Source organism: Elephas maximus, chromosome 13 (genome assembly GCF_024166365.1).
Source record: "Elephas maximus indicus isolate mEleMax1 chromosome 13, mEleMax1 primary haplotype, whole genome shotgun sequence".
Lineage (NCBI taxonomy): Eukaryota > Metazoa > Chordata > Mammalia > Proboscidea > Elephantidae > Elephas > Elephas maximus.
In genome coordinates, this window is record NC_064831.1 from 62,149,696 (window position 1) to 62,171,164 (window position 21,469).

Below are 21,469 nucleotides of genomic sequence, written 5' to 3' on the forward strand. Positions count from 1 at the left end.
TAAGGAGGGAATAAGGAAATTCATAGAACGCAACGAGAATGAAAATACTTCCTATCAAACGCTCTGGGACACAGCAAAAGCAGTGCTCAGAGGCCAATTTATATCGATAAATGCACACATACAAAAAGAAGAAAGAGCCAAAATCAGAGAACTGTCCCTACAACTTGAACAAATAGAAAGTGAGCAACAAAAGAATCCATCAGGCACCAGAAGAAAACACATAATAAAAATTAGAGCTGAACTAAATGAATTAGAGAACAGAAAAACATTTGAAAGAATTAACAAAGCCAAAAGCTGGTTCTTTGAAAAAATTAACAAAATGGATAAACCATTGGCTAGACTGACTAAAGAAATACAGGAAAGGAAACAAATAACCTGAATAAGAAACAAGAAGGGCCACATCACAACAGACCCAACTGAAATTAAAAGAATCATAACAGATTATTACGAAAAATTGTATTCTAACAAATTTGCAAACCTAGAAGAAATGGATGAATTCCTGGAAAAACACTACCTACCTAAACTAACACAATCAGAAGTAGAACAACTAAATAGACCCATAACAAAAAAAGAGATTGAAACGGTAATCAAAAAACTCCCAACAAAAAAAGCCCTGGCCCGGATGGCTATACTGCAGAGTTCTACCAAACTTTCAGAGAAGAGTTAACACCACTACTACTAAAGGTATTTCAAAGCATAGAAAATGATGGAATACTACCTAACTCATTCTATGAAGCCATCTCCTTGATACCAAAAGCAGGTAAAGACATCACAAAAAAAGAAAATTACACACCTATATCCCTCATGAACATAGATGCAAAAATCCTCAACAAAATTCTAGCCAATAGAATTCAACAACGTATCAAAAAAATAATTCACCACAACCAAGTGGGATTTATACCAGGTATGCAAGGCTGGTTTAATATTAGAAAAACCATTAATGTAATCCACCATATAAATAAAACAAAAGACAAAAACCACATGATCTTATCAATTGATGCAGAAAAGGCATTTGACAAAGTCCAACACCCATTTATGATAAAAACTCTCAGCAAAATAGGAATTGAAGGAAAATTCCTCAACATAATAAAGGGCATCAATACAAAGCCAACAGCCAACATCACTCTAAATGGAGAGAGCCTGAAAGCATTTCCCTTGAGAACGGGAACCAGACAAGGATGCCCTTTACCACCACTCTTATTCAACATTGTGCTAGAAGTCCTAGCCAGAGCAATTAGGCTAGACAAAGAAATAAAGGGCATCCAGATTGGCAAGGAGGAAGTAAAATTATCTCTACTTGCAGATGACATGATCTTATACACAGAAAACCCTAAGGAATCCTCCAGAAAACTACTGAAACTAATAGAAGAGTTTGGCAGAGTCTCAGGTTATAAGATAAACATACAAAAATCACTTGGATTCCTCTACATCAATAAAAAGAACATCGAAGAGGAAATCACCAAATCAATACCATTCACAGTAGCCCCCAGGAAGATAAAATACTTAGGAATAAATCTTACCAAGGATGTAAAAGACCTATACAAAGAAAACTACAAAGTACTACTACAAGAAATTAAAAAGGACATACTTAAGTGGAAAAACATACCTTGCTCATGGATAGGAAGACTTAACATAGTAAAAATGTCTATTTTACCAAAAGCCATCTATACATACAATGCACTTCCGATCCAAATTCCAATGTCATTTTTTAATGTGATAGAGAAACAAATCACCAACTTCATACGGAAGGGAAAGAAGCCTCGGATAAGCAAAGCATTACTGAAAAAGAAGAAGAAAGTGGGAGGCCTCACTCTACCTGATTTTAGAACCTATTATACAGCCACAGTAGTCAAAACAGCCTGGTACTGGTATAACAACAGACACATAGACCAGTGGAACAGAATTGAGAACCCAGGTATAAATCCATCCACATACGAGCAGCTGATATTTGACAAAGGCCCAGTGTCAGTTAATTGGGGAAAAGATAGTCTTTTTAACAAACGGTGCTGGCATAACTGGATATCCATTTGCAAAAAAATGAAACAGGACCCATACCTCACACCATGCACAAAAACTAACTCCAAGTGGATTGAAGACCTAAACATAAAGACTAAAACGATAAAGATCATGGAAGAAAAAATAGGGACAACGTTAGGAGCCCTAATACAAGGCATAAACAGAATACAAAACATTACCAAAAATGACGATGAGAAACCAGATAACTGGGAGCTCCTAAACATCAAACACCTATGCTCATCTAAAGACTTCACCAAAAGAGTAAAAAGACCACCTACAGACTATATGATTCTGTTAAAACTCAACCACAAAAAGACAAACAATCCAATCAAGCAGTGGGCAAAGGATATGAACACGCACTTCACTAAAGAAGATATTCAGGCGGCTAACAGATACATGAGAAAATGCTCTCGATCATTAGCCATTAGAGAAATGCAAATTAAAACTACGATGAGATTCCATCTCACTCCAACGAAAAAAAACAAAAAGCTGGCATTAATCCAAAAAGCACAAAATAATAAATATTGGAGAGGCTGCGGAGAGATTGGAACTCTTATACACTGCTGGTGGGAATGTAAAATGGTACAACCACTTTGGAAATCTATTTGGCGTTATCTTAAACAGTTAGAACTACCATACAACCGAGAAATCCCACTCCTCAGAATATACCCTAGAGAAATAAGAGCCTTCACACGAACAGATATATGCACACCCATGTTTATTGCAGCTCTGTTTACAATAGCAAAAAGCTGGAAGCAACCAAGGTGTCCATCAACGGATGAATGGTTAAATAAATTGTGGTATAGTCACACAATGGAATACTACGCATCGATAAAGAACAGTGACCAATCTGTGAAACATTTCACAACATGGAGGAACCTGGAAGGCATTATGCTGAGCGAAATTAGTCAGAGGCAAAAGGACAAATATTGTATAAGACCACCATTATAAGATCTTGAGAAATAGTATAAACTGAGAAGAACACATACTTTTGTGGTTATGGGGGGGGAGGGAGGAAGGGGGGGAGAGGGTTTTTTACTGATTAGTAGATAAGAACTGCTTTAGGTGAAGGGAAGGACAATACTCTATACGTGGAAGGTCAGCTCAACTGGACTGGACTGGACCAAAAGCAAAGAAGTTTCCGGGATAAACTGAATGCTTCAAAGGTCAGCGGGGCAAGGGTGGGGGTTTGGGGACTATGGCTTAAGGGACTTTTAAGTCAATTGGCAAAATAATTCTATTACGAAAACATTCTGCATCCCACTTTGAAATGTGGCGTCTGCAGTCTTAAATGCTAACAAGCGGCCATCTAAGATGCATCAATTGGTCTCAACCCACCTGGATCAAAGGAGAATGAAGAACACCAAGGTCACACGATAACTAGGAGCCCAAGAGACAGAAAGGGCCACAGGAACCAGAGACTTACATCATCCTGAGACCTGAAGAACTAGATGGTGCCCGGCCACAACCGATGACTGCCCTGACAGGGAGCACAACAGAGAACCCCTGAGGGAGCAGGAGAACAGTGGGATGCAGACCCCAAATTCTCATAAAAAGACCAGACTTAATGGTCTGACTGAGACTAGAGGAATCCCAGCGGTCATGGTCCCCAAACCTTCTGTTGGCCCAGGACAGGAACCATTCCCGAAGACAACTCAACAGACATGGAAGGGACTGGACAATGGGTTGGAGAGAGATGCTGATGAAGAGTGAGCTACTTGTATCAAGTGGACACTTGAGACTGTGTTGGCATCTCCTGTCTGGAGGGGAGATGGGAGGATAGAGAGGGTTAGAAACTGGCAAAATCAGCACGAAAGGAGAGGCTGGAAGGAGGGAGCGGGCTGACTCATTAGGGGGAGAGTAAGTGGGAGTATGGAGTAAGGTGTATATAAGCTTATATGTGACAGACTGACTTGATTTATAAACGTTCACTTAAAGCTCAATAAAAATTATTAAAAAAAAAAAAAAGCCAGGGACACAGAGTCCACCTGTTTGCTGGACTCACCTGCCACCGGGTTAGGTTGTCAGGACTGTTGGGATCCTGCCCCTGCTCTAGGGCCCAGAGTGCACAAGCCTCCCTCACTCCCTCAGCCAATGAATGCCAGATCATCCAGTTCCTTCTCCAGGCCACCACCCCCTCCCCACCTGCCTGTCACAGTCTCAGAAATCAGGCCTGCAGAGGTCATTTAAAGGACCAACTTTCTTCCTGAAGGTTTTTAATGCACATTCCTCCGATAGGAGCCCATAGTCCCAAACTTTTTGTGTAAGTTGATTCTATAGATTTAGAAAAGCCTGGGTCTCCCTGGGAGGTCGCTAGTGGAAGGGTTAGGAAGGGGAGTGGAAATTAGGCAGTTAATCCCATATTGACTTCCAGCTCCAACGTGCCTCTTCCTACCCACCCTATGGTCCAAGCTCTAAGTTTGGCATTCAAGGTCCTTCACTGGGGATTTGAGGAAAAGCCTCAAACAGCGCGGCATAGAGGACTCAGGTGGGAGAAGACTTGGAGTAATTGCATACGCATATCCAGTCAATCTTGGCTCGTCTCCTCAGATTCTCAGTTCCAGCCAGGTTTCACCACAACCGGTGTCCGCCCTTTTGCGTTTTCCTCCTCGCGCCCCCTAGTCTCGATCACTGTCTTGCCCTCGTGGGGACAAATCACATGTGCGTACACCTTAGGGATTTACGGTTCGTGGGTTTTTTAGAGAACAGCAGCTCTTCTCTAGCTCTGGCTCCCCCGGGGGTCGACAACGGGAACTGCAGCTCTGGCACACCTGAGGGAATTACGAGAACCACACAGCGGTTCTTCTCCGGCTCTGGCTCCCCCGTGGGTCGCCAACGGAACTGCAGCTCTGGCACACCTGAGGGAATGATGAGAGGCGCCGAAGAGCGGCTTTTTGTCGGCTCTGGCTCCCCCGCGCGTTGACAACTAGAAGGGGCGCAGCGCAGCGCTGCGCAGCACGTGGGCATAGCGCGCGTGTAGGATCTATCTGAAGACCTGCACCACGGGCTTCAGGTCCGGTTGATCACACACCACCTGCCTGACTGGGGAGTGATAAAGCATGGAGGATATCTTTGTTCAAAATGTTCTAATATGTAGTGGTGATGGTTGCACAATTCTGAATATCCTAAAAACCATTGAGTTGTACACTTAAATGGGCGAATTGTATAGGATGTGAATTATATCGCATCAAACTCTTACCAAAAAAGCCACAAAATAAAACCCATAGCAGTTGAGTGAATTTTGACTTACAACTGCTCTATAGGGTTTTCTTGCCTGTAATCTTCGTTAAACTGCTAGATTGCAGTTGGAAACCACCAGCAGCTCCTGGGGAGAAAGATGTGGCAGCCTGCTTACATTAAGATCCCAGCCTTGGAAACCCCGTGGGGCAGTTCTACTCTGTCCTATAGGGTCGCTATGAGTCAGAATCGACTTGATGGCAGTGGGTTGGGTTTGGTTTTGGTTAATCCTTACGGAAGCAGATTGCTAGGCCTTTGTCCCCCGGAGTGGCTGTTGTGTGGGAACCTGTTGTGTGGGAACCGCTAAGCTTTACTTTAGTAGTCCAGTGCAAACTGTTGGCACCACTTAGGCTGAGAAAATTACTGTACGATAGTATAGTATGCTAGTATACAAAAGGGAGAACATATATATTACACACGCACACCCCTAGGGTTACACTTAAAATGTAAGGCTAATAACTCACAAAAAAATACCAGACTTACTGGTCTGACAGAGACTGGAGAAATTCTGAGAATATGGCCCCTGGACACCCTTTTAACTCAGTATTGAAGTCACTCCTGAGGTTCACCCTTCAGCCAAAGATTAAACAGGCCCATAAAACAAAACAAAACTAAATGGGCACACCAGCCCAGAGGCAGGGATGAGAAGGCAGGAGGGGACAGGAAAGCTGGTAACCCAAGGTCAAGAGGGGGAGAATGTTGACATGTTGTGGGGTTGGCAACCAATGTCACAAAACAGTATGTGTATTAATTGTTTAATGAGAAACTAATTTGCTCTGTAAACCTTCATCTAAAGTACAATTAAAAAAAAAAAAAGACCTGTTTAAAAAAAAAAAAGGGTAAGCAACAACAAAAAAGATTTTTGTGTCAGAATTCAGTCAAGGGAACCCGAATCGCTTTGAGGTTGTGGGATAGGAGATTTATTATAAGAATTATGCCTACACTATTGTAGAAGGAGATGGGAAATAGAGTTGGGAGATCAGAAATCAGGGTTCTCATCTGAAATGACCATTTGAAGGAGTAGCCAAGATCTAATAAAGAGCCCAAGGATTTTTGCTGAAGAGGCAGAGCAATACACTGCAGGAGAAATGGAATTCAAACCCAGCTTGCCATTTTTGCTCTGCCAGTAAATTCACTGCATGACTTAGGTAAAGCCATTTCCCCTCTCTGGAGGTTGTTCCCTATCTGTAAAATGAGTTCCCTTCCTCAGGTTTCCATCTCTGGATAGCACCTAGTGATCCTTCAGGTCTCAGTGTAAAGGACAGTTCTACTGGGAAATCCCCTCTTACTCCCTGACCAGGGTTAGGTGTCTTATGTTTCCAGCACCTCCTTATACTCAAGATATCTATCAAACAATTGTTGGATACAAGCTCCCCAAGTCATCTGTCTTACTCCTTGACCAGGGCTAGGTGTCTTATGTTCCCAGCACCTCCTTATACTCAAGGTATCAAACAATTGTTGGACACAAGCTCCCCAAGGCATCTGTCTTGCTGATTATTAGATTATTAGATCCCTAGCGGCAGTGCGTTAGCACCTAACAAGAGTTGCTGGGCACTCAGATATTGGATGATAAAGTTGAAAAAGATGAGTGGTTCCCAAATGCCAAAACAGGTGTAAGGTGAAATGGGGAGGGGGTTGGGGAGGAAGATAATGTAGTGAATTTTTCCCTAATTCTAAGTTTATTATTTTTTTTTAATAATTATTGTGCTTTAAGTGAAAGTTTACAAATCAAGTCAGTCTGTCACATATAAGCTTATATACACCTTACTCCATACTCCCACTTACTCTCCCCCTAATGAGTCAGCCCGCTCCCTCCTTCCAGCCTCACCTTTCGTGCTGATTTTGCCAGTTTCTAACCCTCTCTACCCTCCCATCTCCCCTCCAGACAGGAGATGCCAACACAGTCTCAAGTGTCCACTTGATACAAGTAGCTCACTCTTCATCAGCATCTCTCTCCAACCCATTGTCCAGTCCCTTCCATGTCTGATGAGTTGTCCTCGGGAATGGTTCCTGTCCTGGGCCAACAGATGGTTTGGGGACCATGACCACCGGGATTCCTCTAGTCTCAGTCAGACCATTAAGTCTGGTCTTTTTATGAGAATTTGGGGTCTGCATCCCACTGTTCTCCTGCTCCCTCAGAGGTTCTCTGTTGTGCTCCCTGTCAGGGCAGTCATCGGTTGTGGCCGGGCACCATCTAGTTCTTCAGGTTTCAGGATGATGTAAGTCTCTGGTTCCTGTGGCCCTTTCTGTCTCTTGGGCTCTTAGTTATTGTGTGACCTTGGTGTTCTTCCTTCTCCTTTGATCCAGGTGGGCTGAGTCCAATTGATGCATCTTAGATGGCCGCTTGTTAGCATTTAAGACTGCAGACGCCACATTTCAAAGTGGGATGCAGAATGTTTTCGTAATAGAATTATTTTGCCAATTGACTTAGAAGTCCCCTTAAGCCATAGTCCCCAAACCCCCACCCTTGCCCCGCTGACCTTTGAAGCATTCAGTTTATCCCGGAAACTTCTTTGCTTTTGGTCCAGTCCAGTCCAGTTGAGCTGACCTTCCACGTATAGAGTATTGTCCTTCCCTTCACCTAAAGCAGTTCTTATCTACTAATCAGTAAAAAACCCTCTCCCCCCCTCCCTCCCTCCCCCCCCTCATAACCACAAAAGTATGTGTTCTTCTCAGTTTATACTATTTCTCAAGATCTTATAATGGTGGTCTTATACAATATTTGTCCTTTTGCCTCTGACTAATTTCGCTCAGCATAATGCCTTCCAGGTTCCTCCATGTTATGAAATGTTTCACAGATTGGTCACTGTTCTTTATCGATGCGTAGTATTCCATTGTGTGACTATACCACAATTTATTTAGCCATTCATCCGTTGATGGACACCTTGGTTGCTTCCAGCTTTTTGCTGTTGTAAACAGAGCTGCAATAAACATGGGTGTGCATATATCTGTTCGTGTGAAGGCTCTTATTTCTCTAGGATATATTCCGAGGAGTGGGATTTCTCGGTTGTGTGGTAGTTCTATTCCTAACTGTTTAAGATAACGCCAAATAGATTTCCAAAGTGGTTGTACCATTTTACATTCCCACCAGCAGTGTATAAGAGTTCCAATCTCTCCGCAGCCTCTCCAATATTTATTATTTTGTGCTTTTTGGATTAATGCCAGCTTTTTGTTTTTCGTTGGAGTGAGATGGAATCTCATCGTAGTTTTTATTTGCATTTCTCTAATGGCTAATGATCGAGAGCATTTTCTCATGTATCTGTTAGCCGCCTGAATATCTTCTTTAGTGAAGTGCGTGTTCATAACCTTTGCCCACTTCTTGATTGGGTTGTTTGTCTTTTTGTGGTTGAGTTTTAACAGAATCATATAGATTTTAGAGATCAGGCGCTGGTCGGAGATGTCATAGCTGAAAATTCTTCCCAGTCTGTAGGTGGTCTTTTTACTCTTTTGGTGAAGTCTTTAGATGAGCATAGGTGTTTGATGTTTAGGAGCTCCCAGTTATCTGGTTTCTCATCGTCATTTTTGGTAATGTTTTGTATTCTGTTTATGCCTTGTATTAGGGCTCCTAACGTTGTCCCTATTTTTTCTTCCATGATCTTTATCGTTTTAGTCTTTATGTTTAGGTCTTTGATCCACTTGGAGTTAGTTTTTGTGCATGGTGTGAGGTATGGGTCCTGTTTCATTTTTTTGCAAATGGATATCCAGTTATGCCAGCACCGTTTGTTAAAAAGACTATCTTTTCCCCAATTAACTGACACTGGGCCTTTGTCAAATATCAGCTGCTCATATGTGGATGGATTTATATTCTGGGTTCTCAATTCTGTTCCATTGGTCTATGTGTCTGTTGTTGTACCAGTACCAGGCTGTTTTGACTACTGTGGCTGTATAATAGGTTCTAAAATCAGGTAGAGTGAGGCCTCCCACTTTCTTCTTCTTTTTCAGTAATGCTTTACTTATCTGGGGCTTCTTTCCCTTCCGTATGAAGTTGGTGATTTGTTTCTCCATCACATTAAAAAACGTCATTGGAATTTGGATCGGAAGTGCATTGTACGTATAGATGGCTTTTGGTAGAATAGACATTTTTACTATGTTAAGTCTTCCTATCCATGAGCAAGGTATGTTTTTCCACTTAAGTATGTCCTTTTTAGTTTCTTGTAGTAGTGCTTTGTAGTTTTCTTTGTATAGGTCTTTTACATCTTTGGGTAAGATTTATTCCTAAGTATTTTATCTTCTTGGGGGCTACTGTGAATGGTATTGATTTGGTGATTTCCTCTTTGATGTTCTTTTTGTTGATGTAGAGGAATCCAAGTGATTTCTGTATGTTTATCTTATAACCTGAGACTCTGCCAAACTCTTCTATTAGTTTCAGTAGTTTTCTGGAGGATTCCTTAGGGTTTTCTGTGTATAAGATCATGTCATCTGCAAATAGAGATAATTTTACTACCTCCTTGCCAATCCATGGCTTTTTTTTGAATAATTTTTATTGTGCTTTAAGTGAAAGTTTACAAACCAAGTTAGTCTCTCACACAAAAACGCATATACACCCTGCTACACACTCCCAATTACTCTCCCCACAATGAGACAGCCCACTCTCTCCCTCCACTCTCTTTTTTCCTGTCCATTTCACCAGCTTCTAACCCCCTCCACCCTTTCATCTCCCCTCCAGGCAGGAGATGTCTACATGGTCTCTAGTGTCCACCTGATCCAAGAAGCTCACTCCTCATGTCCCTGGCTTTTTAAAGGAAGCACCACTGGGGCAGTGTCCACGGCCCAGGGCCCCGCCAGCCGAGCCAGTGTGGCTCAGAGTAGCTCATACAGCCCTGTGTGTGCAGGGGGTCGATGCTGGGGGGAAGTGCAGCAGAGCGGGGGCTGGGGGGTGGGGGGTGAAGAGCTCAGAGACTGGAGTTGGGAAAAACCTCCATTCTCAGTTTCCTTATCTGGAAAATGGAGATAATGGTACTTATTGTACAAGGCTGCTGCGAGAGTTCAATGAGTCGGTATTCCAGAAAATGCACCGTCAACAGTACAAAAGCTAGACAGGAAACTAAGACAGGGAGCAAAGGCCCTGAGATCAGTGCCTGTTTGAGAAACAGCGAAGAGACTGGTGTGGTTGGAGGAGAAGTAAAAGAGAAATAGGCTATACTATCAGGGAGGTAATAGGGGGTTGGGTGCAGAACCTAGGGAGTTAGTAAGACATGGAACTGAGGGGCCCCCAAATCTGCAAAGTAACAAGAAATGGGCCAGGGTGCAGAAACAAAGCCATTCCCCAGAACAATGGTGCGGGGAATCTAAAAATAGCCCACAAACTTCTTTAAAGTTGCCTTTCAGAGGCAGCTGGAGAAAAGCAGCCCCAGGGACATGCGCAGAATATCCACCTGTGACTGCTGTGTGACCTTCCACCAGGGGCAGTAAGGGGCTACAGCCCCAGCCGGGGAATCGAACCCAGGGAGCAAGAGACTGCGCAGGCGTGACACCCCATAATAAGTCCTGCTAGGAATCCCCGAGGCCTCCAGGTCAAGAGCCATCTTGGAAAGCTGCTGAGCATGCACCATAGATAACATATCCCCATCTGTGCCTATGAATAAACATGAATCTTTTCCCGCCCAAGAAACTTTTAAAAACTCGGCCGTTCTTTTGTTCTGTGAGACAGGAATATGCGTTGCTCTAGGCTCTCCTTGTCTCTGCTTGCAAGCCTCTTCAATAAAGCTTTGCTCCTGTGGGAAACCCTATGTGCCTTACCTGTTCGTTCCTGACCAGTGAGAGGCAAGAACCTTATTCTGCTAACAAAACCGCCCCCATGGAGGCCTCCCTAATTGCCCCAGACCCGGAAAGCCACTCTTTCCTGGAGGCTCCCAAGGCCAGTGGTCCAGCCTTCAGTACCACCCCTGGTCTCACTGGGTAACTGTTTATTAGATGTCACCCCCATTACTCCTCTATCCCCACCCCAGCCCCTGCCAGACTGTGAACTTATCAAGGCTGGCATGGTGGCTGTTCATCCCTGTATTCATATTAAAAATATGGCCTGACAAGACTTGACAAAGTGATACTAAAGTTCATCTGAACGAATACACATGTAAAAACAGGCGGCAAAGTAATGAAAACAAAGAGCAGTGGAGAGGAAGATGGGACCAATTACTGAAGCAATTTGACAAGAGCAGTGAGAATTTTCCAAAATTCTGCTCAGTTCTAAGAATCTGTACCACAGACACAACAGCAGTAACTGGGCAAAGATACATGTGCAAGGATGTTTGCTGCAGTGTTGTTAACTAGCAAAGAACTGGAAACAACCCAAGTGTCCATCAATAGGGGGTGGTGAAATAAATGATGGTGCAGCCGTACAACCCAAAGCTGGGCAACTGTTAAAAAGAAATGAGCGGGTCTGTATGTGCTGAGATAGAAAGAATCTCTTAAGAGACAGCAAGATGCAGAACAGGAAGTACAGTCAGTCCATTTCTTTAAAAAAAATATTCTGCCACTGCCTTCAAGCTTCTGTCAGATCTCCCCTTACTCATCTCAGGATGACAATCTTGCAGATCCTTTGTTTTGGGGTCACTTTAGGGTATTAAAACTCTGGTCCAACCCAATTTAAAATCCCAAGCTCTCTGCATCTTGAAAATACATACAGCACCAAATGCAGACTTACGGCCTACCCTGGCCCTACGCTAAGTGAAGTTCAGATAGGCAGCAGCTAGCATCCGTTATAGAAAAATCAACCCCGAGTCTCACCTGCACTTGAATTCGACTGAATTCCAGTAACTGTTCCAGTAACATATCTTCGTGATATGTCCGCTTTGGACTGGGTCCTCTCCTTAAAACAAAGTAGCTTAACTAACGAATCACTGCTGTTCCTTGGGGTCAGGCTGAGGTGAGTTGGGGTGGGAGCCAGGATGGTCAGACACAAACCACACATATTGCAGCTTCTGGAAGCTTTGTTCTTTAATGAGCCATGGAGTGATTTGTTCAAGCTGTTTTTGTGTAGCCATACGGTGTACACATTGAATGACACAAACTTTACAGATGATGTCTTCCTCCCCACCTCCCCCCCCCAAAAAACCCCCAAAACAAAAAATGAAATTACAAAGTGCCTGTTGATTGCATCAGGAATGTAATCAGTTTTGTGGGTGAGATCAATCATTCTTCTCATAGAATTATTCTATTAAACAGTAAAACGATATTATATTTCACAGGATATGTCCTTTTACAATACATACTCTCTTAAAAATTTACACTTAGCATACTTATAAATTATTTTAAGTCCATTAAAATAATATAATACTAATCTGTAGTTTACACCCTTTCCACAGTAAATACATTTACTTGGTTTAAAGGGTGCAGCTTTTACATGACCTAAGAGGGTTGATAAATAGGCATTAAGTATGGATGGATAGCAAGGTGATAAGACCCGTTGGTGGGGCTTTTTTCAAAACAGTTTCAACCAAAAACCAACACGACCTAAACAGATCCATCTCCACAATCATCAGTTTGCCGTTATCTCTAACACTGATTCAAATATGGGAGTGGTCCCAGAGAAAAATGATTAAAAGTATTCTAGGGGCACAGAAAGACAGAAGACTCCACAAATACCATGGAATTTTACTACCAAGTCTAGGATGGTGCTGGGGGGCAGTGCTGGGGAGCTGTCACAAAATTATGGATAGACAGACACATATGTCAACACAGAGTGACCCATCCCTACATCCAGCTCCCCAAGGTGGGGCGGGGGTGTGTGCAGGGGAGGGAGTCTGGACTGTGTTTCTTTTTAAAATTAAAACTCTCTTAGCTTTGAACACATCCTGAGAATACTTTCTTCCTTCTAGTTGACCAAAGTGCTTGTGAAAGGAACACATTCATTTGTTAAGACACGCCCACAGGCAGTGAAGTTGGGTGGCAGAACCTTGCTGGACCTCCTCTTTTCAGCATACTCTCCTTCTGTGACCCTCTGTCATTGTCAGTGAAAACACTCGTAGTGTGATGGAACACAGGACAGAAGTCTTCACTAACCTCCCAGCAGCGTAAGAACTGTGGCAGGTTTCCAAGGAATGAGGCGGTGTGGCTCTAGTACCCTATTCCCTGACCTTAGGCTCCTCTGGCCCTGCAAGGCTCACACTGGGAAGGCTGTACCTCCCTTTGTGTTTTCAGAAGCCCAGAGTGGCAGAATAACTAAAACGGCAGGAAGTACAAAGTGCATTACAACCTAAGTCTGTCAGCTCCCTGAATCCTGCCTGTATTTGCTGTTAAAGTACTAATTCACTGCACTTTGTGACACGGAATATAACTCTAAAGTCACACTTCTCTGTTTCCACTACGCTCGCTGTCCGTGATACTTATGCAACTGAAGGATTATGTTGGCTTCAGTGGGCAGAACTGAAAATGTAGGCTTTGTTAAGGGCGGGGAACGTGTGATGTGAATAAGATGGTCTGCACTTTGGAGTAAGGGCTCCAAGTATGGGTCTGCCATGTTGTTACCATGCAGGGGTTTGGAGCCTTCGAGATCAAAGAAACATACCAGCAAAGGAAAAACAAAAGAAAGACACATCTTTGACACATATTAAGGTTAAATATGTTAATGGTAAGTGACTGGAATGCAGCATCACTCTGTGGTGATGTCACATTAACCAGGGAGAGGGCTAGTTAAGAACAGCTGAGAATAGAACAGCACTTTGTCCTGACAGTTTTTAAGGGTTATGGCTTCGTATCTTTTTCAGGCCAGCAATGCCTGTTCTCCTATGAGAACAACCACTTTTCTTTTTCTTTCAGGAGGGTTCCACACTTGCTCTCCATTCTTACAGTTGCATGGATCTCTCCTTCACGCTGCCTTCCCCACCAACGCCCCATTCTGGCAGCTTGTTAAATAACTAGAAATCCACAAATCTAGCAACTGAAAAACAAGTGTTTTTTATTTAATTGTATCCAAATTCAGGTTTCAGGTCCCTGAGAAAAATTATGAAGTCTCTTAACATCCATCACTTAGTTCCTATGAAGTGACCTATGTGAATAGTTTTAACTCCCAAAAACTTATTTTGCCAAAAAAACCCCACCAAGATTTCCAAGGGAGAACATGTGCCAAAATGTGTTCCCCAGGCCATTCCTCTGGGCCAAAGGACATTATTCAACAAGGTTCTCTCTTTCTGTACGGTACTCAGCAAACGACCTGGAGCGGGCAGAGAGCAGCAGTCACGCACAGCAGAACATCACTCTCCTGAGAACTCTGACACACAGGACTGTGCCACCTGGCCCTGCGACCTGAGGCTCTAGCAATACCACTTTGACCTGACCATGCCGAGGCTTTCCTATTCCTCAGGGCAGAAGGAACAAGGTGGCAGATATTTGTGGGATATAATGTCCAATATGTACTCCTTAAGCATCATCATTCTGGAGATATTGCAAAGCTTCCTTTCCCTGGGTCAATTCTGAACCAAGCCCAGGGAGGGGTTAGACTCCTGCTACCTGTAGCTGCCGCTCTAAGCCTGACCTCTAGGGTTGGACAATGGCCACTGAGGCAGGGGCATGAGGTTCAGTGTTGTGTAACAGGAGAGACTCCGCCTTAGTGAAAGACTTAGTATTTCCATAACTTCAAAGAAGCATGAAAAGAAAGAATAACCAAAATTCAGGTTACAGATGGTACAGGCTCTTTTTCAGAACAGTGCATGTAGTAGTTAGACAAGATGCATTTAGTAACTTTAAAAATAAACATTTCACATACTTACCTCAAGAAAGAGTATCATGTTTTTCATACATTATTTGTCAAACATTATAAATAGCAAAAACAGATTTCTAATCCCACGAATGCTAAGAAGCTTAAAAGGCTGTAATAACCTGGGTGTATGGAGACACCCAGTGGTGAAGAGGATGGTTCCTTATCCCTCAGTTCAGGGATGGGAGATCTCACCCTCCTGCTCAAGAGGCCCCTAATCTGTGGGAAGAAATTCCACGGGAAGGGGGGAATCACCAGGTTAAAAAGAAATACGCATACTATACATATATATTTACAGTAAACTTCAGTAACCAGAATATTAACAAAAATAGCTTCAAGTAGTCCTTGATTTTATTTTCATCTATTTAATACTGATGGTCTGAGGAAAAGATAAAAGATAGGTCATATTAAAAAACTTTTTTTTTTTTTTTTTTTGGCAGCGTTCTGTAACACTTATTCATGCAATGTTATGTGTGAATGTTTTGGAGAAGGGACTAAATGGTCACATTATCTGTCTGAGTCTGTGGTGCAAACCCACCAGCAGATTAATAGGCTCATATGTGGTCTTCAGTTTTAATCTTTACAAAAAGAGAAAAACCTGGATGGATTAGGATGAACCCCCATGTTTAGGTTTAGGGGTCACCATATTTCTGGAACAGTTAAAAAAAATTGGACCTACGAGTCTCCAGCTTAGGAAGGGTCCACTAAGTGAAGTGGCACAAGGAAATGTAGAAGATCCACCCAAGGATCTTTCAAACACCAGGGCTGGAGACTGCTGTTTTTCAAAAAAGGGCCTTTTAGTACCTTTTATTTTTTTCCCCCCAACTACCAAAAAAAAAAAAAAAGAAATACTGGACCAAGAAACATGAGAACAGTACGGCTAGTGAAACTTTAGCCCATGCAAGATACCTGGCAGGAACTAATAACCAGGAGTTAAACCAGCGCTGATTGTTATGACTTCAAGACATCATCAAAAAGCAAAACATGTACTCTCCTTCTTCACGTATAACCAGATGGCCGAGATGCTCTCTGACGGCTTCATGGAAACAACTGCTTTTTTACCTTCCCCAGAACATAACATGGAGTGTTGTTTTTCAAAAATCTTAAAATAGAGGGCTCAGGCTTTTTGTTATAAATCCTTGGAAAAAAATTATATTCATCCCAGTTCCTAACTATCCCAAAATAAACCCAAAGGCTTCTGCTTTCATGGTTAAGAAAGATTTAAATGTTTTCTTCAAATGTCAGAAATCAGTGGGTTCCTTAAGCCCACAATATCCCCCTCTCCCAGTTGAACGCCCACATCTGGGAAGGGAAAAGAGGGCTGGGAGAGGCAGCTACAAAGACCTCCACACCTGACCAAGACACACAGGCCCTAGGTTGGCTTTTGGTGAAATCTCATTTCAAATACAGCAGCCAAGCCAGAGCTGGCACCGACCCCAGCAGGCTTCAAAGAGGCCTTTCCCTTTCTGCAGGAGGCCTAGGGACTCGGCACACAAGGTCTTAGCTGCATGCCTGGGCAAGAGGCAGGACCACACTTAGGATGGGCTATTGTGGACGAGGTGATAAGAAGAGGCCCCAAAGATGAGATGTGTTTACCACTCTGTGGCTGTAAAGGGACACACATCTGCCAGTTCAGACCATAAACTCATTATTTCCAAAGAGAGCTGGCTGTTGGGCAGAGCTGCTATCTGAGTCCACAGTTTTCTTGCGGCCAGACATTACTGTTCCCTCTGGGGTCTCTTTGGTTTTCTGAGGTGAGTTTTTCACATTTTTTAATTTTTGTTTGCCCTTTTCAGGGTTGAATGTTCCTCTGCTAATGAATTGAGGCCTGTCTTCCAGGCATTTGGTCTGGCTCAACGGCCCTTCCATTCCCAGGGCCTCACCAGCTGAGGAAGCTCGGTAGAATGGAGATTTGGAATAAATTTGAAATCGTTTTCTGGTCCCGTGAGAAGATGCAGTGTTAGGCGGACATGAAGAAGAGACCAAAGAGTCCACTGAATCCAAAGAGTCTTGCTGCTTTTTTAGCTGCTTTCGCAACTTGCTTGAAGGTTCAGACTTGCCAGCTGCCTTCAGGGAGCTAAGGGCTAAGCTTCTCTCTAATGCAAAAAAGAGACCACAGCTGTAAGTGACAGTTCCCTCTGAAGCAAATCATCATGTAATGAAGAGGCCTTGCTGTTCATGTGTGAAGGCGGCTGGACTAAGATGTGGAGACTCCAGGCTGACCTACTCTGTGCAGAGTCACAACTCAAGAAGACCTCACCAAGCGTTTGTACGGATATCATTTCAGAATCAACTCTTAGGAAGTCGGGTGCTTGACTATGCCACTAGGCGAGGCCTAGAACTGTCATTATCATTTACAAAACTCCCAAGACATACAGTAAGTTCTATGTCTCCCTGACACATGCCAGCCATTTAAATACCTCCTTCAGTATAGCCCCATCTCACAGTGGGGCCCAACTCTTACTACCCACCCTTAGAAAATGATCATGGGTAAGACAACGTGTGTTGTGATATGGTGATATTACAGGAGAAAACATTAAACCAGAAAAATAGCTGGATGAATAGTTTATATGGAAGCTTCACAATGCCCAATATATATTTCAACTCCTTAGGATTCTGCCACTTTGTCACGTGAGGTCAGGGAATCCTCATTCATCCTTTGCAAAACAAATCTGGAGTCTGGTCTAATGTGTTCACTTACCTGATTTCTCAGAGATAACCCCTTCAGGCTCAATATTCAAATTTTCTGAGCTATCCGCAGTCCCAATGGAGGCCTCAGACTCAAGGGTTTCATCATCAGATGCACGGGGTTCCAGTATAAGCATTTCAAATGTTAGCTCCTCCCTGTAAGACACAGTCAGGAAACCATTAGCCTTTGACAGAAAGTGGTAGAATGGTAACAGGAAAAAAGATCCGCCATGAAAGCTGGGAATCTAAGTCGCAGGCAGTCACATTTCTTACTGCCCCTATCAAGGGTGGTGATAAGCTGTAAGCTAAGGTAACAGTGAAGGCTAAGACTACACTGAAATGAAAGACAGCAAAGGCTAGGACCAATAACAGAGGTGAGGGTGGGACGGGTGGGGAAAGACGCTGCAGCTGTAAGATCTTTTGGTAAAATGAACCCTGCACTAGGAGATCAGTGTTCTACTCTCACTCTCAACTCATTCAAAATACATCAGGAAAGTACGTTTCTCTCTCTGGACCTCAGCTTCCTCATCTACAAAAAGGATTCCTTCCAGCTCTAAAACTGTTTTCCATAAAACTTTACTAACTGCCTACATTCTATACTCTCTATCCTGACCACAGACAGGATGCTAGATGAAGAACAGTAAGTGATCTCTTCCATCCTTTGCAGCTTATGCCATCACCAGTCACAGCATTCTCTACTCCTCTTCATCACTGTCACCCACCTACCTCTCAGTCATGTCCCCATGTCCCTCAGGTCTTCAGTACTTGCTTCTAATCTTGCTTTCCCACTACCACCTGACATCACTTTGATGTCTTTCCATCAATATCTTTGTAAAAACACTTCAATTCCCTAACCCCAAAGTTCCTTTATGCCTTTAACTTTCAACAGCCTTTTTTTTTCTACTTTATATATAAGCAATTTTTCCCCATGGGCAGATCATTGAGCTTGTCTTACCTGGAAATATTAAAAAAAAAAAAAAATCCAATACTCCACTCTCTGTCCATAATTTCCTTATCCTTCTAACTAGTACTCCCTCTTCACCAAGCTTCCTTCCTGCCAGAGCCTTCTTAGTTTCACTTCCATTCTGCCTAATTTCATGGACAATCTTTTCAAGGATCGTCTTACCAGCAACTCACTGCTACAGCTACAATTGCCATCAGCCATGTGCACTCATGCCTCCGAGACATGGCCCAGCCTTTTTCTGGAAAGACTTTTCCTGTTCTCAGCAAATTCCTACTCTTCCTTTAAGACCTCTGATACCATCTTCATCGAAGCTGAGTTAAATCCTTTCACCCTCTTTTCAGATCACTTTTACAGCAAAATAGCCAGCCCCTGGGCAATGTATACTACCTTTGCCTTATCATGTTCATCACAACTGAGCCCCAGTTGCTTTTTCAGCTTGCCCAAATTCCAGAATCAGTCCTGACAGGTGGAAGTACTTTAACAGCCTCCCCCGTCATGGATCACGCTCTCACACCTGGAATCCTGGGACTCAAGAATAAAAATCTTTTTAAGACTTTTTAAGAGACAGCATTGTCAACCAGAACTAGAACACATTACCTTCAGAGAGAACCATAAGATGTTCATATTATCCCCGAAGTGTAGTGTCACCCTACCACCCCACCCCTATCCCAGTGATGACGGAGGTCACAGAGATTCTTATTTGTCACTCTCTGAAATTGCAACCCATTTCCCTACCCAGTATCCCAGCACCCACTCTGCTTGTTGCCTTACCCTGACCATCAAGTTGGTGGTCCCACAGCCACACTGATCTTGAGATAATAACCTTCCTTCACAGAGTCGTAAAAAATGTCCATTCTTGAAATGGACTCTGTCTTAGCCTGGAAATGCTATTCCTCCTTTGGAAAACAAATCTGTTCGCTGAGGCTGGTCTCTGCCCTATTAGGATCTAGTACCTCATCTTGGATATCTATTACTGCTGCCAGCTGAATCCTGAATAAGTCTGACTTCCCACTTGGGTACCGTGTCCTCCTCCCAATCAGCCTCTCCAAAATCATCACTAAGGCAGCATCAGGTTTCCCAGCTCAGGGAGTTTCCTTTCCTGAGGTGACAACTTTCACACTGCTGCCCGAGTACGGGCATCGTGTCTTTGTCTTCTCCACATCTCCTGTAACACCTGACAGAATGTTTGACACACGGAGGAGACTTTGTGAATATGGACAAATAAAGAAAGGATAGAAGGAAGGAAATGAAACCAGAAAATAACTTGAATCTCCTCTTCCCCCTGGAAACTTACTTCTCTTTCTGGAGGCTCTCAATCTGCTCGGTCAGCACTCTCTCCTCCTGTTGCATAGCTGCTTGCTGCTGTTCTGTGATGTCAGTCTCCACGGCTGCCTCACTAGTCAAGGCCTCTTCTGAGACATCAGACACGGAGGGCAACCGAACTACAACGGGAGAGGAAGGACTTGGATAGTTTCCTCGACGAATACGCCCCTTGCCCTGCAGAGAAAATCCGTGTTAGAAAGTAAATTGAGTGACTGCCATCAATTTTATGTGGCCCAGTTAGGAAAACAAGTGTACCTTCATCACATCAGGTGAATGGTAGGGAAAAATGTAAACATTCTGCAAAACTTAGGATATTTCGTGAAATCCCATCCATTGAACACATTTAGGTTAAGTATTTCTTGCAAGAGCCCTGGAAAATGGGCACTTAAGTGGGCGGGAGTGTAGGAACATCTGTGTACTAAGACTCTTTTACGCTGCATCCAGCCCAAACTAAACAGCCACATGTGCCTTTTTTAATTTAAAGTAATTCTGCAGTTGTACCAGCCACAGTTTAAGTGTTTCATAGCCACAGGTGGACTATCCTATTAGACAGTGCAGATACAGAACATGTCCATCACTGCAGATGGTTCTGGGGAACAGTACTGCTCTGTAACGTTAACCTTGGGATGAGCAAGGTTTCTGGGAAGACCGCAGCAACGTGTCCTGATACTGTTTTTTGTTTTTGTTTTGTTTTTTGGTGGGGGGATGTAGCTATTACTAGCACAGGGTGCTAGTGAGATATATTTTCTGAGAACTACTCAAGAAACTGCTATTCTTGAGATGGGGAAAAAAACAAACTCATTGCTTTTAAAATTGATTACGACTCCTGTTTCTGATAATGATAGATTAGGTATTTCAGATTAAATCTTCTACTAAGAACAACTGCACCAAATGTAAGAAAAATCAGTATATGCTTGAAGGCACTGGAGAACTAGCAAGGCAGACCAAGAGGAGGCTAGCCTAGCATTTAGGGCTGACCTCAATTTCAGAAAGCGTGGCTAAGAGTCTGAGATTTCCACAGACTATAGTAGGTGTTGACAAACTATGGCCTGTGGACGAAATCTGGACTAATGCCTACAAATTAAGTAGTACTGGAAACATTCATGCTCATTCATTCACCTATTGCCTATGGCTGCTTTTGTGGAATAATGGCAGACTCAAATGTTGCGACAGAGATTGTATGGTCCACAAAGTGTAAAATATTTACTCTTTGGTCCATCACAGAAAAAGTCTGCTACTCCCTGGGGTAGACCTAGTGAAGGGTGGGTTGCTGCCTGGTAAAAACCCCTATGCTTGACGCTGGGTCCTGAAGGTTTGAATCTTAGGTATAAGGGTAAAACCGAAATTATAGCAGTCTTTGAAGTGGCAGTAGCCTAGCTTCAAGTCACTGGAATGGTTCAGAAAATTGTAATCACTAAAACTGGATTAAAGTAGTCCCAAATTGCTAGTGCTCTAGGACCCGGAAGAAAAAAAAATGAAAATATTCTTTGGAAGAAAGTTAACATCATCCTAGGCCCCAAAATATCTGTACAAATAATTTTTTAAAT

General features: G+C 43.1%; 1 protein-coding gene across 11 annotated transcripts in view; it reads right to left on the minus strand.

Moving 5' to 3' along the window:
- Positions 1-12,000: 12,000 nt before the first annotated feature.
- Positions 12,001-21,469, minus strand: part of MYO9A (myosin IXA) — a 250,999-nt gene continuing 241,530 nt past the window's right edge. For 3 of the 11 annotated variants that reach the window (XM_049852694.1, XM_049852702.1, XM_049852701.1), the window contains 3 exons: positions 19,894-20,096; positions 17,649-17,791; positions 12,003-17,043 (listed from right to left, as the gene is read on the minus strand). In XM_049852694.1, the coding sequence (XP_049708651.1) occupies positions 16,580-17,043; positions 17,649-17,791; positions 19,894-20,096 (810 nt within the window). In that variant the 3' untranslated portion in view covers positions 12,003-16,579. Of the gene's footprint in view, positions 17,044-17,648; positions 17,792-19,893; positions 20,097-21,469 lie in introns of all 11 variants that reach the window. The other 8 variants (XM_049852698.1, XM_049852695.1, XM_049852703.1 and 5 more) reach the window with 7 other exon arrangements.